We start from the raw sequence: 16,757 nt of genomic DNA, 5'->3' as shown, positions 1-16,757 counted from the left end.
GAAGGAGAGAATGGTATAGAGGGAAGGGAGGTGGTAGGGTGAGTGAGAAGGAGAGAATGGTATAGAGGGAAGGGAGGTGGTAGGGTGAGTGAGAAGGAGAGAATGGTATAGAGGAAAGGGAGGTGGTAGGGTGAGTGAGAAGGAGAGAATGGTATAGAGGGAAGGGAGGTGGTAGGGTGAGTGAGAAGGAGAGAATGGTATAGAGGGAAGGGAGGTGGTAGGGTGAGTGAGAAGGAGAGAATGGTATAGAGGGAAGGGAGGTGGTAGGGTGAGTGAGAAGGAGAGAATGGTATAGAGGGAAGGGAGGTGGTAGGGTGAGTGAGAAGGAGAGAATGGTATAGAGGAAAGGGAGGTGGTAGGGTGAGTGAGAAGGAGAGAATGGTATAGAGGGAAGGGAGGTGGTAGGGTGATTGAGAAAGAGAGAATGGTATAGAGGGAAGGGAGGTGGTAGGGTGAGTGAGAAGGAGAGAATGGTATAGAGGGAAGGGAGGTGGTAGGGTGAGTGAGAAGGAGAGAATGGTATAGAGGGAAGGGAGGTGGTAGGGTGAGTGAGAAGGAGAGAGATAAAGAGGGAGGGAAAGAGAAATAGTTGTGAAGTGATGGAGATAGAGGAGAGGACAGACCATGTTTTACTTACAGTGTATAGTTCGTTCGTCACTTTCACCAGCTCCTCGTGCATCTGAATCCCAATGTCCTTGCTCTGAAAGACAAAGAAACACACATGGAACATGACACGCAGGACAGCACGATAGCATGACACGCAGGGCAGCACGATAGCATGACACGCAGGGCAGCACGATAGCATGACACGCAGGACAGCACGATAGCATGACACGCAGGACAGCACGATAGCATGACACGCAGGACAGCACGATAGCATGACACGCAGGGCAGCACGATAGCATGACACGCAGGGCAGCACGATAGCATGACACGCAGGGCAGCACGATAGCATGACACGTAGGGCAGCACGATAGCATGACACGCAGGGCAGCACGATAGCATGACACGCAGGGCAGCACGATAGCATGACACGCAGGGCAGCACGATAGCATGACACGTAGGGCAGCACGATAGCATGACACGCAGGGCAGCACGATAGCATGACACGCAGGGCAGCAAAGGTTGTATAGAAGGTGAGGATGTAGCATCGAAGAACCAAACATGTCAGCACATTCATATTTCAAATGCAGCCTACCTGCTGTCTAGTCAGGCACTCATGACCTTAAAAATGTCTGAAGTGTGTGTGTATATGTATTGTGTATGCAGTGTGTCTGTAGTGTGTATGCAGTGTGTCTGTAGTGTGTATGCAGTGTGTCTGTAGTGTGTATGCAGTGTGTCTGTAGTGTGTATGCAGTGTGTCTGTAGTGTGTATGCAGTGTGTCTGTAGTGTGTATGCAGTGTGTCTGTAGTGTGTATGCAGTGTGTCTGTAGTGTGTATGCAGTGTGTCTGTAGTGTGTATGCAGTGTGTCTGTAGTGTGTATGCAGTGTGTCTGTAGTGTGTCTGTAGTGTGTATGCAGTGTGTCTGTAGTGTGTATGCAGTGTGTCTGTAGTGTGTATGTAGTGTGTATGTAGTTTGTATGCAGTGTGTCTGTAGTGTGCATGCAGTGTGTATGCAGTGTGTCTGTAGTGTGTGCATACACATAGGGCATTGCCTCTTCCTCTGCTTATTTCATGTAGGCTATGTTTAGCCGGGTTTAGATGTGATGGTGTCAGGCAAATGTCAAAGCTCTCTCTCATCTTAACCTGCCTCTCTCTGTGTGTGCGTGTGTGTACACCAGTAATATCGTGAGCAGAGCACACTCCCTAGCAACCGTCTCCATCGTCCGTCGCTACCAAAGTCCGGTCTGTCGTTCTGTCCTGTCGCCTCTGAAGTCGCTGTGCTCTGAGAGATACTGTGCATGTCAGCCACAATCCCCTCTCCCGTCGTCTCTCCACATGGGACCAAAACAGACAAATATACCGTGTCTCAGTCGACTCCCTTCCCCCGCCGCGGTGGCTGCTGGGATGGAGAAGAGGAACGCACCTCGAAGACTCTGAGCTGGAGAAGGTACCAGCCAACGGCACTCTACGTGCGTCAGATAACAACCGTGTTCCGAATGAAACTCCCGCGGAGAGAGAGACAGTCCTCCCACACGGTACTCCGACTTGTTTCAGACTCAAACTCGTAAACACCGCCTCCACAGACGCGAGCTGACAGGATGAGTTGACGAGGTGTGGAGGAAAGAGAATCTGAAAAGTGTAACCGTGCACCTGGAGAACTACAGCACATACCTTCTAGCAGTTTGCACATTTATTCAAACCCCCAAAACACGTCACATCTACCCACTGCTCCGAAGGGGGACAGCATGCTGCCTGTTTCTCAGTTCTCGTGGCTGTCCAGGGTGTCTCCTGACCTGCCTGTTTCTCAGTTCTCGTGGCTGTCCAGGGTGTCTCCTGACCTGCCTGTTTCTCAGTTCTCGTGGCTGTCCAGGGTGTCTCCTGACCTGCCTGTTTCTCAGTTCTCATGGCTGTCCAGAATGAATCCTGACGCATACTAATGCATCTTCCCTGCCCCTGCTTCTCCAGGATTTATACCTCCCTGTCATCGTTTGGGCCGCTCAGGACATAAATCACAAAGGAGAGTAACGTTGGATCAATACGCTCATGGGCCCAGAGGCACAAGCACAGCCCGACCACTGCAGTCCTGCAGAGGAACCTCTGAAAACACACACAACCTGCGGGAAGTATACACACATACACGGGGGATCTCCACAGCACATTCTGTACACACTTCTCCCAGTGCCACACACACACACTTCTCCCAGTGCCACACCACCCCCCCACACACACACTTGCAATCCACAGATGCACGTAGGCAAGGCCTCACACTGCGTTTTAAAACCTGTGTACCTATTTATACACAGCACACAATGCTTTCCGTGCAAAATACAGCGGGACTGGTTCAGAATGGGAGATCTATCTCTGATTGGCCAGAATAAAACAAACATCTCCATTAAGATACGAAAACCAGACAGGCTGCCTTCTGCCTCGATCCCCTCAGGAAGGACAGGCAATACGTCCTCCTCAATCAGATACGAAAGAAAGCTTTGTTTAACTGTGATGAATGGACAAGACGTCTGAGAGAAAATATTCCTCAGTTAAGGAGAAGGAAAAAAACCTCACTTCTGGCAGCTGGTGAATGGCATTGGTACGCATCAGTGAGTGTGATGTCAGGTTCTCTGCAGAGTGGAGTCTTGCGGCGGCACTGGAGCTCTGAGAAAGGGCTCGGCCACGTCAGGGGCCGCTCTGATGCAACGCGCGGTAACAACACCCCCCCCCCCAGCGAGAGAGAACCGTCCAGGAAACAGTCCACCTCTCTTTCTCCTGAAAAGCTGGAACGAACACAATGCTGTCTGATGACATTGTTTGGGTCTGGTTTGACAAGGTGTCATTTGGCCGCTGACACTTTTCTGCTCTCTGCTGAGAAGGCTGTCTATGGGGCTCTTTGGTGCTAGCGGATGCCTGGAAACAGGGCACCAGGATACCTGTGAAGCCTTCAATCACATTAATCAGTAGGGTTGGATGGGGGAGTTGGGGTTAAGGGGGGAGGCGGGGGAGGAGGGGGAGGCGCGTTGGGACTCCATGTGTTTTGTGAGCAAAAAATAAATAAACATTTGATTACACACACACAAAGAAAAAATGTGGACGGAACATTGACAACGTTCCCAAGGAGACTGTGGAACCTGGTTGTTAGCATAGCGGACTGCCTCCCTAGGCAACCAAGGCTGCTTGCTTCCCAGGGCCTGCTGGAGGCGGGAGGTGGTGTTTGTCGTCTCTGCTAACACACATTGTGTGTGTTTCCCTCATTCACATTTTTGCTGACAGACACACACACAGACACATACACACACAGACACACACACACGTCTGGGGGCTGGCAGAGTGCTGGGTGGACCAACAGGAAGGCGTGCCAGGTGAGAACAGGAGGCCGGTGTTTGGGTTAGACCTCAGACATCTCTGCTATGTCCTGACACAGGGCCAGACGCTACTGACACCAGTAGGAGACGGGGGCTGGTGGTCGGGAGGTAGAGGGCTGGGGGTTAGGAGGGGTAGAGGGCTGGGGGTTAGGAGGGGTAGAGGGCTGGGGGTTAGGAGGTAGAGGGCTGGGGGTTAGGAGGTAGAGGGCTGGGGGTTAGGAGGTAGAGGGCTGGGGGTCGGGAGGTAGAGGGCTGGGGGTTGGGAGGTAGAGGGCTGGGGGTCGGGAGGTAGAGGGCTGGGGGTTGGGAGGTAGAGGGCTGGGGGTCGGGAGGTAGAGGGCTGGGGGTTGGGAGGTAGAGGGCTGGGGGTTGGGAGGTAGAAGGCTGGGGGTCGGGAGGTAGAGGGCTGGGGGTTGGGAGGTAGAGGGCTGGGGGTTGGGAGGTAGAAGGCTGGGGGTCGGGAGGTAGAGGGCTGGGGGTTAGGAGGTAGAGGGCTGGGGGTTGGGAGGGGTAGAGGGGGTCTCTGCTCAGCCCTGCTACTCAGACGTGCCTGGAGGCTCTGCTACCACTGCTGGGTGGTGCGCCGGGCTGTGCTTTTCATTCACAACATTTCTGACTGGATTCCTGATGCATTTTTCACACTGACAACTCCCCCCCCCCCCCCCCCCCCCCAAGACCACCCAATGGCCGTGTCGACCTTCACGACAAGACAAGGAGGCCTGAGACGCATTTGTGTGCGATTAGAATCTCGGCTCGCGGGCAGCGAGCAATTGACTTGCTGACCAACACCCTGCATTCACCGAGGAACGATGAAAGTCAAAGCTGCATCTTTCAATCTTCCTCACTCAGACCACATGCAGAACAGAGATACAAGAATTGGTCGACGGACAAGGACGAACAGAAGGAGGGATGACAGAGAAGCAGATGAGACAGATTGGGGAGGAGGGGAGGGTGGGTGGGTTCGAGGAGGGGAGGGTGGGTGGTTGACGGATGACAGACTGACCTTCTTGAAGAGGCGGATGACGTCCTCGCTGATCTGCGCCAGGCGCACGATGACGTTGTTGGTGTAGATGTCGTTGAGGGTGGCGTGGTCACGGCTCTCGCGCCTGGTCTGGTTCAGGACCAGGTACCAGCAGTTCACAGACGACAACAGATGCTGGTCTTTTCTAGAAGAACAAAGAGAGAGAGAGGACGAGGTCAGGACGCAGAGCGTGCAAATGATTCACCACGATTCGTTGGTCTTCCGCACGTGTGTATTTAATGGGCGTTACACACTTTTACCTGAGGAAAACCCTGGGTTCTGTTGCTGCCCTTCACCCCCTCCTCTCCAGCTCTTCCTCTCTATCCTTCTCCCTCCCTTCCTGCCTCTACACCCATCCGTCTTCTCCCTCTCAATCACTTCATCCAACCAGCCAACCAATCGCACATACATCCATCAAACCATTCCTTCAATCCTTCCCTGTAGCGGCACTGGGCCAGAACAGGCACCATTCATTTCCCCTCCCTAAGCTGCAGTCTGACAGGGCATCGATTGCTTAATTCCTTAACGCTGGTAACCATAATGACCCTTAGAGCCATGGACTCTGAATGCAACCTAATCAGCTTCCACCGAATCTCCCCCCTTCATCCCCACACACACTCACACAAACTCCTGTACATTACACACACACACACGCACGCAATCACCCACATCCCCTTGTACATTACACATGCACACCCTTCATCGAACGCACACGTCACCTAACACTCCACCCCTGTCAGAAACTAGACGTGAATCGCTCAACAAACTCAGGGAACAGGGAGAAGAGCAGAGAGGGGAAGAGGATGATATCCAGATCGGGTTTCCCTGAGCCAATTGCACAACACAATTACTGCAGAGGGACAGGGTGAGCGCCAACATCAAAGGCCCTCCCTTCAGACGACTACGCTAATGCTAATCAGCTCTAATGAAGCTGATATCTGGCTGCACCAGAGATGCGTTCCCAATATTCCCCCTCTTAGCTTAACCCCAGCTAACACATCCGACTACGACAGCCTGACATTGTACCACAGCAGGATCTACAGCGTAGCTGGTACATGGAGTACAGTAGTACACCATGTACTGTAGCGAACCCTTTAAGCTACAGACCATTGGATTGAACGCACAATAGGCTTTCAGCTAATGGAAATTGTTCTTATTAGTATCGCTTGAAAGGTGCTCAAGATAATCACAGAATGATATCACGACAAACCATTTTGCTAGCTAGTTAGCAAGGTCACACAGCGACAGTCAGCAGGTCTGATAGGTGATCGGCTGCAATCTGCCTACCCTCGAGGACCTGCACACCTCGAGGACCCTGAGGCGAGCGAGGAAGATTGTGGCCGACCCCTCCCACCCTGGCCACTCCCTGTTCCAGCTACTCCCCTCTGGCAGAAGGCTGCGGTCCATCAGGACCAAAACCTCACGCCATGAGAACAGTTTCTTTCCATCTGCTACTGGCCTCTTCAACAAGGCCAAGGACTCCCATTGACATTCATTCACTTATTTAACTATTATAAGTCCATCTAATGGCAATTCAGTATGCATAAGCCACTTTATCTCAGTATCCGATTGCACTATGTTGACCATTCACGCTGCTCATTATTCTTATTTTTATATATATTTTATTTTATATTTAAATTGTTTTATTCTTAGATAGTTTAGTTCTTAGGAATAGTTAAAATTCTGTACCTTTACTTAATTTAAGATTCGTATATGTTTAGTGTTTGCACCTCCCTGCCACAGTAAATTCTGTGTTTGTATAACATACATGGCGAATAAACCGAATTCTGATTCTGATTTGTAGTTCAGCTGAATATGTCCAGCCTCCTGTTTGGAAATGATGACAATTGAGACAAGAAATTTGACAGAAAAGGAAGGGGCTGTAAGCCAGTCTGACAAGCAAGAGGTCACTGGGAATAATAGGATGATTAAATTCAAACCTCTGTTGCTATGGTAAAGCGATTAACTGTCACAAAGTAAATCGAGGAAGTGAGCGCTCTGGGTGTTCTCACAATAGAACACCCAATTGTGGGACAATGCTCTCTCTCTTTTTATATCTCCCTCTTTCTCTCTCTCTCTCTTTCTTTCTCTCCCTCTCTCTCTTTCTATTATGTCTTATTCACAATCCTCTCTTTTTTCCCACTCCATCCCTCCCCTCCCTCTCACCCTCTCTCTCTCTCATTTGCACTACTCTCTCACTGGTCACAGTTCCCTTCATGTGGCCTATTTCCTGTGTCGCTGCAGCTCTTGCGCTCGCTCTGTAACAGTCCTGCTTCAGTGCCCTATCTGGCTGGGGGTGTGGCCTAACTCCTCTCTGTATAATTGGTGTTTGTGGATAAGGAGAGCCCAGGGAACGGGCACCTCTCTCTTAATCCCTCTGAGTGGCCCGAGATGTATAATCACTTCCTTAAGCCCGACTAGAGAACTTTCTCTCCCGTTTCCCTCCACTTCCCTCCAGCTCCCTCCTCTCTCTGGCCCTTTTGTTTGTTTCTCTCTCTCTCTCTCTCTCTCTTCCCCTCTCTCTCTCTCTCTCTCTCTCTCTCTCTCTCTCCCTTTCTCTCTCTTCCCCCCCCTCTCTCTCTCTCTGTCTTCCCCCCCCCCTCTCTCTCTCTCTCTCTCTCTCTTCCCCCCCCTCTCTCTCTCTCTCTCTCCCCCCCCTCTCTCTCTCTCTCTCTCTCTCTTCCCCCCCCTCTCTCTCTTTCTCTCTCTTCACCCCCTCTCTCACCCTCTCTCTCTCTTCCCCCCCCCCTCTCTCTCTCTCTCTTCCCCCCCCCCTCTCTCTCTCTCTCTCTCCCCCCCCTCTCTCTCTCTCTCTCTCCCCCCCCTCTGTCTCTCTTTCTCTCTCTTCCCCCCCTCTCTCACCCTCTCTCTCTCTTCCCCCCCTTCTCACCCTCTCCCTCTCTCTCTCTCTCCCTTCCCCCCCTTCTCACCCTCTCCCTCTCTCCCTCTCTCCCTCTCTCTCTCTCCCTCTCTCTCATCCTCCCCTCCTCCCTCCCCCTATCCAAGCCTCCCTGTCCAAACAGGATCCTAACTCTCCTTCTGAACACTTTACAGAAACACACCGAGGCAAGATCTCATAGACCTCTAATCCCAGATCAAATATTAATTTGATGAATTAATATTAATCACTTTTCTCTCAGTTTACTCGAATTTAGTCAGCTGTTTTGAGTGACAAGGGCTCTGGGCTATTTGCGTGACATACAGTTGCAGAGAAGGACATCAATAACTCTCTGACAAGGATGCGTTCACAGACGCAGTGCTACGCTAACTCAGATCCAAAATCATACGTTTTTTCATACATTATTAGCTTTAGCAATTACTGTAGCACGTAGGTTTTAGCTGCAAACGCAAGTCGCGCTACTGTGACATTCGAGGCGATTTCATCGCTGACTCTGCAAGAAACTGCAGGTGGAAACAAAACAGTGATGGGAAGGAAAAGCCCTGAAAAACACACACAAGAAACACACACAAGAAACACAGACAAGAAACACACACAAGCACCTGAGAATGTTCCCAGGACTTCTATTCTCTGGACAGAATATAAGAGCTGATAAGGTCATATCTGATTGGGATTAACATAAGCATATAGGAAATCCCATGTCTTCCACAAATGTTTGTGCAAAGTGCAAAGTGACTCTGCTCAGCCTGTTATAAAGAATAAAAGTGCCAAACAAATCCTTTTGTACTGCTTAGTAATGTATGAGGCCCTAACTATGCCTAGCAGTAGCCTACAACTTAAGTGCTAATGTGCTGCCTGAATACTAGCTGCTGGTAGACTTACATTTACATTTAGTCATTTAGCAGACGCTCTTATCCAGAGCGACTTACAGTAAGTACAGGGACATTCCCCCCGAAGCATGTAGGGTGAAGTGCCTTGCCCAAGGACACAACGTCATTTGGCACAGCTGGGAATCGAACTAGCAACCTTCTGATTACTAGCCCGATTCCCTAACCACTCAGCCACCTGACTCCCTCCTAGACTTTCACAACCTTCTCCTGAGGTAATGTGCTGTCTGAATACTAGCTGCTGGTAGACTTCCTCACAACCTTCTCCTGAGGTAATGTGCTGTCTGAATACTAGCTGCTGGTAGACTTCCTCACAACCTTCTCCTGAGGAAGGAGAGGAAGGACACAGGCGCTCCTTTCCCCAGCTGTTGTCCTCATTTCACAGGAATTGGGAGCAGAAGGTGGTAATTAGGCCTGTGTGTGTGTGTGGTTTTCAAACATAGCTGGGTCACATCTCTGGGAGCGGAGTATTTTCACACAGTGCTGAACGTAGCCCACGGCAAGAAACGGCCGGGCACCAGACCAGCCTGTGCCGGCTCCCTTTCTCCCCAGCACACAGCCTCCATCCTGGGCAGGAGTCACCGGGAGCCTCCCTGGCTCTCTGGCTCTCAGTCAACAACACTACAGGGTCTGGTTGCCAGGCAGCAATCAAGCATTTTCTAGGACGACCAAACAATTTATGCTGACAGGCCCTTAGGTTAAGAGCAAGGCTTCCAGCGACTCTCTATAAAGCCCTCCCTGACTCCTTGCTGCCCCCCTCCCCCGGCCTCCTGGGTGTGTGCGAGTGTGATGACAGCCTGTGGGGGATCTGGTGAGGATCAGGAAAGTCAGTTTCCCCCGTGGCACCTCCCCGCTCCTCCCATCATTATGGCGTCACATAAGACGTAGAGGACTTGCGGAGCAATGGTGTACAAGCTGCGAGTGCGCGTGTGAGAGTGTGTGTGCGTGTGTGTGTGAGAGAGTGTGTGTGTGTGTGTGTGTGTGTGAGAGAGTGTGTGACGGCAACTCATAACATCCAGCATCTGCCTCCGAGTCTTTCACCCCTGTACTAATAAAAGAAAGAAAGAGTACACCTCGAGAAATGGAGAGAGAGAGAGAAAGAGAGGGAGATATGGAGAGAGAGAGCATGAAAAAGCACAAGGGAAGATGTGTGTTTTCAAAACGCACAGCCGCCTTACTCTAATCCCTCTAATTCAAGGCCTGAAGTGGAGACGGCCAAGCCTCTTCGTAACTCCACCCCCCGAACAGCTGTCAGGAGCTGCCACGACGCCTGCCAGGTAGAAAACCAAGGTCTTCACCTAATCACATGAATCAAACGTCTTACCTAGAACTTACCACAGTTAGCCAAACCCGGACCCTGCTAAACACCTCTAATCCCCTTCTACATGCCCGTGCTTATCAGCTGAAGAGAAAGAGGGGATCAGCGAATCAAGAGGCGATATCGAAAGACGTGAAGGGGAGGGGAGGCTGGAGAGATGTCTGCCTTAGCTGCCAACCAGAGACGGTGTTTCGATACGCTGCAGTGCTGAACGTAGTTTCTGTGCCCTTTTTATAGGCTTGGGGGGGGGGGGGGTTATAGAGGCAGTGCCAGCATTTGATAGAGTGCAGCTGCATTGAGATTTAGCCTGGGCCAGATGATAGTGAGATGAAACACACACAGACACACACACACATCCACACACATCCACACAAAGACATCCAAAACTTGTGTGTAAACAGAAAAACACATATTCCAAATGCAGGCGAGGATGGTGGTGTTTAAGCAGAGCAGCCTCACATTCTGGGGAGCTCTGGGGAGCTGTGGGGAGATCTGGGGAGCTGTGGGGAGATCTGGGGAGCTCTGGGAGCTGTGGGGAGATCTGGGGAGCTGTGGGGAGATCTGGGGAGCTCTGGGGAGCTGTGGGGAGATCTGGGGAGCTCTGGGGAGATCTGGGGAGCTCTGGGGAGATCTGGGGAGCTCTGGGGAGCTCTGGGGAGATCTGGGGAGGAGCATGTCCGATTCTGGTGGCATCAAGCAGGGCAGTCTCTTCTCCTGGGTCCCCTCTGACCATCAGAGCGCAGTCAGGTACAGCTTTGTCTCCACACACACACCCACCCACTCACCCCCCCCCCCCCCCCACACACACACACAGTCACCCCCCCACACACACACAGTCACCCCCACACAACCCCACACACACACCCAGTCACCCCCACATACACTGACAGCACCAATCCACCAGACCCATACATAACACATGCTGTAGACTTAGCTTTCCACTGGGACTCAGTGAAAGCTCTCATATTCAGAAGCTAATAAATAATTAGTGAAGCATCACTGGAACGTGGCCATGAATATCGCTTTACTTATCAGCTCTTAAGATGAACTGGGCTGAAGCTTAATAGGACACCCGGCAGATTGAGGGGAAAAAAAGTGATTAAAAAATCCCTCTTATGACATGAGGCTATACACTATGATTTGCAGTGTTAATATAGATATGTATTCCTGATTTCTGGGTGAAGTTTTTATGGCTTTACAGCCCAATTAGCCAGCTGAGATCATAGGAACCAATGGGGCAGCCAAATAGCATCCAGTTCTGCAGGAGACAGAAAACCTGCAGTATGGAACAGATCTAGTCCTATTCTAGCACAACCATGTTGCAGTTACTGTCACACTGGATCTTGCAGATAGATGGTTCTAAATTGCCTTTTCCATAAACACACACAGGCGCGCGTGCACACACACGAACACGTAGACTCACTTATGAGCACATAAACGCAGACACAAAGACACACACACAAAAACAGAATTGGACATTAATGCAAGCTTCATCTTATCTGCTCCACAGACAGGTTATGTTTCTTCTCAATACTGCATGAGCTGCTCTATAATGGCTTGGTTGCTTCTGATTAAGTGTAATCCCCTGCACACACACACACACACACACACACACACACAGACGGTGTGCGTCAGAATGTAACGGTGTGAGATAAGAATCCCTATTTAATGATGAATCCCAAACAGCCTGTTCAATCAAAACCCAAATTCAACCTTTATTTGTACAGACATAGCAGGATGAGGCGACACGTGGGGATGAAGGTCAGATCGGGGTGAAGGTCAGATCGGGGTGAAGGTCAGATCGGGGTGTACGTTGGGATCGACGCAGATGGAAGAGAAGAGACTTGTGAGAGAGAAATGTGCTGTGAGGAGGCCCTTAGAGGCTCACTGGATGGGGCCCTTAGAGGCTCACTGGATGGGGCCCTTAGAGGCTCACTGGATGGGGCCCTTAGAGGCTCACTGGATGGGGCCCTTAGAGGCTCACTGGGTGGGGCCCTTAGAGGCTCACTGGATGGGGCCCGGCCCTTACGCAGCGGCACGGGTTCGATTCCCGCTCGGGTCCTTTCTGCTCTCCCATACATTTCCTGTGTATCTCGAACTGTCTCTGTGTGCGACCGTGTGTGTGCAAGCGTGTGTGTGTATGTGTGCAAGCATGTGTGTGTGTGTGTGTGAGCATGTGTGTGTGTACACCTGATTGACAGAAGGGAACTGGAGCATGAGGACAGCTCTTGCATAGTGATGTCACAAAGACGATGTGTGGGATGGGATCCCACGCCCTCATCTCCCCCTCCTCCACACCCCCCCTTCCTCACCCACCCACACACCCCCTCCACCCACCCACCTCCCCCCAAACTCAATTAATCTAATGAAAGCCTCTAAATCTGCATGCTGTGTCAGTGCAGCTCCAGCAGACTGACTGTCTCTAGCAGAGCCAGAGGCTGCAACACATACTGGCACTGAGCCTAGCACGGCTAACCTCTGTCATAAAGCTAGCTAGCTAACCTCCATCACTAAGCTAGCTAACTAATCTTCGTCACAAAGCTAGGCAGCTAACCTCCGTCACAAAGCTAGGCAACTGACCTCCGTCACAAAGCTAGCTAGCTAACCTCCGTCACAAAGCTAGCTAGCTAACCTCCGTCACAAAGCTAGCTAGTTAATAAAGTTGTATTTGTTCAGTGCGGGTCAAGCCAACAGCTAGTAGGGCAGGGGCCCAAGGCAGGGGCCCAGGTAGAAGGTTGGTTCCTGGTGGGGGGGGGGGGGGGGGGGGGGGGGGGGGGGGGGGGGGGGGCTGGTGACCCGCCATCTTTCACAGCTCTGTTTTGGTTTCCCACAGTGTAGCGCTGGCAGCCAGGACGCGGTCACAGACGGGTTGCAAAGCAGCGAGGGGAGCCGTGCTGTGCCTGACCTATCCAGCAGCCTTCCAACGCACAGAGTATGTACACAAACTGTACCTTATACACACGCACACACTCTAAACTCTAAACCATCCAAACAAACACAAAGACACACTCTCTCTTTCTCCACTGGATTCCTCACAGCGGTAATGAGGAGATGATTCCTGCGTTGGCATCTAATAACACAGTGTATATTTCTCAGAAGGTTGCTCTTTGCCGCAGAGTTCCGCACTACATGCAGCCCCAGCTTTGTGATTAGCCAGAGAGCTGAGTCTAGCTAGGCTGGCTAGCTGTATATCTATCACTGGCAGCTTTCCCTGACAAGAGAATCGCCCATTGATCTAAAGGCAAGTTCATTAGCATGCAGAGATGGATACCCAGCTTGGGATGGGGCAACTGGTAGAGGGCTGTGTTGGTAGAGGGTTGTGTTGTAGAGGACTGTGTTGTGGAGGACTGTGTTGGTATAAGGTTGTGTTGGTAGACAGAGAGAATATGCTAGGGACTGTGATTTACAGCAGGGGTGAGTGCTGGGCAGATTGAGGAGAGAGTGAGACAAAGGGTGGAGCAGCATGAGAACTGGGAAAAATAATGACTTGGCGAGCATGTATACGTCTGTGTGTGTGTGTGTGTGTGTGTGCGTGCGTGTTTGTCTGCAACAATAACGACACACACATGCAGGAGCAAGTCTTATTGTCTCATTCCCACACTTAATCTCACTATCTTCCACACACACACACACACACAAACCTACACACCCATAAAGTCTGACAGGGTGTGTGCCTGGGCCTGGAGGAGGGAGGGGAACTCACTTGAACTGGTGGTGTTCCCTGGAGCTGCGGATCTTGAGGAGAAGCGCTCGGCCAGCTTCTCCAGGCTGCGGGAGTACTCCAGCTGGATCTCTGCCTTGCGGCGGAAGAACTCCTGCAGATCCTGCAGCAGCTGGATGCGAGAGTCGGACTGCTGCTCCAGACACTTGAACTGCTCACTAGCTGGTTACGGATCTCTGTCAGAGCAAAACAACAACGACAAACGGTTGGTTACACCTCAGGAGGGAGGGGGGGTGGGGGAGGGGGGGGTTTGTTTACACTTCTGTCTTGGGTCCTGTCAGGACGAGCCTGTGGTGTTGACGTGAGTCAGTGATGGAGCTGTAATGTTTCTGTGTTTCAGAGTGTTTAAAAACATTTATGCCCACCAAGATATCCGTGTTCACCTTTGACAAGTAAATATTTTACTCCTTGTGATGCATGTTATAACTGTGAAGATTCCTCAGGCAAGAGGCATTAAACCACAGTGGTGGGGGAGTTTGGCAAAACAAGATTTTATTTATATCTCTCGACCGTGAGCATTTAGAAATAATGTGGTTGATAATAAACCCAAACCGCTTCTTCTTAAGAGGAGAATCTCCTGCCCTGAGCTTAGAGCAACCGTGTGAGAGCAAGCTACAGGAATGGTCCACCGCCAGCCACCGGTCTTTTCATCAACGCTACGCTAACCAGCGTCGCTACAAACCGCTCAGTTAGGGTCCAAATGCACCCCTGAAGTACGTCAGTGCTCAGGAAACCTGACCCATTCTGCAGCATCTCACCATCAGAGGAATCCCACGGTACCTGAAACCAGAATCTGCTTTGTAGTGTTGTCACCAAGAGTCTCCACAGCCCTCACCAAGGGACAAAGACTGGCCTATTTCACCTGACACAATTGGAGATTTCCTTTTGAGATCTACATAAAGGGGAAGTATCCGACACCAAAAAGGGCACAGAGGCAGCAGGGTGTCTGAGGCCGATAGAAAAGGAAAGCCCCGACTCAATATGCATCCTGTACCGAACACATTAAATCTAACCTGTTTGCGATATCAAAGGAGCGTTCACTCCCACATCAAACAAAAACATTCTTTCGTTTTGTTCTCTGCGGGGTTCCCGTCTGTGGCCAGGGTGGACAGATAGTGGTGCTAACAGACACACAGGACAACAGCTGAAGATGAGTCAAGCCGACAGCCTCCTTCAACCTCCTGCTTTGAGATGTTCAGAAGCCAGCTCGTCATGTGACAGGAAGTGAATGTCTTTCCCTCTCTGTTGCTGGCCTGGGATCGCTGTTCCCTAGACGACAGGCTGAGAGGCTCGGAGAGTTTGTTCAGCAATTTGAAGCAGCCGAAGGTCAACAGTAAAAAGCAGCTTCGAGGAGGTCATATCATCGCCTCCTCGAGTTGCTTGGTTACGGGACGCAGCACGTGTCCCGTTGCCGAGGGTGACAATTCACGGGCAGACGGGTCGTTAACGACATGGCAACACCACCACTGCAACGACACAGCGAGCCAAGCCCTGCCCGGGTATATATCCAGGCTCTGCCCGCCACGGAGAGGGGGGAGGCTGGCTGTGTGCAGGATCTGGAGCCCCTCTCTCTCCCAGTGATGTTGTGCTGCCTGGCCCTGGCCTCCAGCACTACGCTACAATCTGTGGTTAACCACACTGTCCTGGCCCTACTTTAACCCAGGGGCCTCCCTCTCTCTCTTTTTACCTCTTTCATTCTCCCTCCTTCTCTCATTCTCCCTCCTTCTCTCATTCTCCCTCCCTCTCTCATTCTAAGCTCTCTTGCTCATTTTCTCTCCCTCTCTCATTTTCCGTACTCCTCTTTCCCTCTTTCTCCCTGCATCTCCTCCATCCATCCCTCCCTCCCTCTCTCCCTCACTTCTCCCCCCTTCTCCCTCTCTTTCTCCTTCTCCATTCCTCCTCCCTCCAGCCCAGCTTCTGTGCCTAAGCCTAAGACAGCCTACAAGGCAGCTAGAAGGTTCTCGTATAACGAGGACCAGCCGCAAAGACATTCCGGTTCTCCGCTTTCAGCGACGCCCGAACGTCGCGACACGTCTCTCCTTCCTTCCTTTCTCCCCCCTGACCCGTTCTCCCCCCCCCCCCGTCTTGTGTGTCGTTCCCCCTCTGAACGTATCTGGTGACAAAAACGGTGGCGGAGGAGAAGAATTGCAAGTAAGACCGCTTAAAAAAAAAGTCTTGTTTGAAAAAGGGGTGAAACAAGAAGCGGGGGAGGGTGCAGCTGCAGAAGTGGATCTGACAGACTGGGTCTGGGGAGGAAAATAGGTCACGCACGCCAGAAGTGTGTCCTCTCCTCTTAGGAACCACGGCAGAGTTCTTCCCCCAGTGTTCCAGGTTCCCTTACGGGGAGATCGCAGAACCCTCGCTGTGGCTCATCTGGTGTGCCCCCCCTCCCCTCAGCGGGGGGGGGGGGGGGGGGGGGGGGGGGGGGTGACCTTATCCCCCGAGGACACAGACGACGTTCCGACAGCATCGAAACGAGCTCGCTAAAAACAAGCTAGCTGCAGCAATGTCATAACCAGCAGAAACATTCAAAACAGACCCTTTTAAGAAAATCGAATGTGAAACGTAGGAGAATGTAAAAACATTAATGGGTTTTCCGGAATAAAAAATTTGGATTTTCATGACATCAAGAGACCTCTCTGTTGCGAGGCTGGGCCGGTTCTTGGACGGTGCAGTAATCAAAGCTCTAAAGCTCATTATTTCACATTGAGCTTCCCATTGAAAAAAAGCGCATTAGCATCAAACTGCAATCTGGGGTCGTTTGTTTTTGGAGTTTGTCTGGATAAACACAAGCTGCTCCTAATAAAGGGGAGGGGTTCAGAGGGGTAATCTGACTGTCAAAAATAAACAGGAGCTTTGGTAATTATAAATAAGCCATGAGCACAACCTTTAATTGAAGGGTACAATTTACTTCCCTTTAATTCTTCGTTTGATTAGGCAGTCCAGCAAT

At 51.3% G+C, this 16,757-nt stretch overlaps 1 protein-coding gene across 1 annotated transcript in view; it reads right to left on the bottom strand.

The window, feature by feature from the left end:
- srgap3 (SLIT-ROBO Rho GTPase activating protein 3) overlaps positions 1-16,757 on the bottom strand; it is a 69,150-nt gene that overhangs the window by 36,690 nt on the left and 15,703 nt on the right. The window contains 5 exon segments of the mRNA XM_067240947.1: positions 638-700; positions 4,965-5,127; positions 13,790-13,826; positions 13,829-13,966; positions 13,969-13,983. Coding sequence (XP_067097048.1) covers positions 638-700; positions 4,965-5,127; positions 13,790-13,826; positions 13,829-13,966; positions 13,969-13,983 — 416 coding nt within the window.

This window comes from Osmerus mordax, chromosome 1 (genome assembly GCF_038355195.1).
Source record: "Osmerus mordax isolate fOsmMor3 chromosome 1, fOsmMor3.pri, whole genome shotgun sequence".
Classification (NCBI taxonomy): Eukaryota; Metazoa; Chordata; class Actinopteri; order Osmeriformes; family Osmeridae; genus Osmerus; species Osmerus mordax.
Note: the sequence above shows the minus strand (reverse complement) of the source record. Positions and strands in the feature narration are given on the sequence as shown.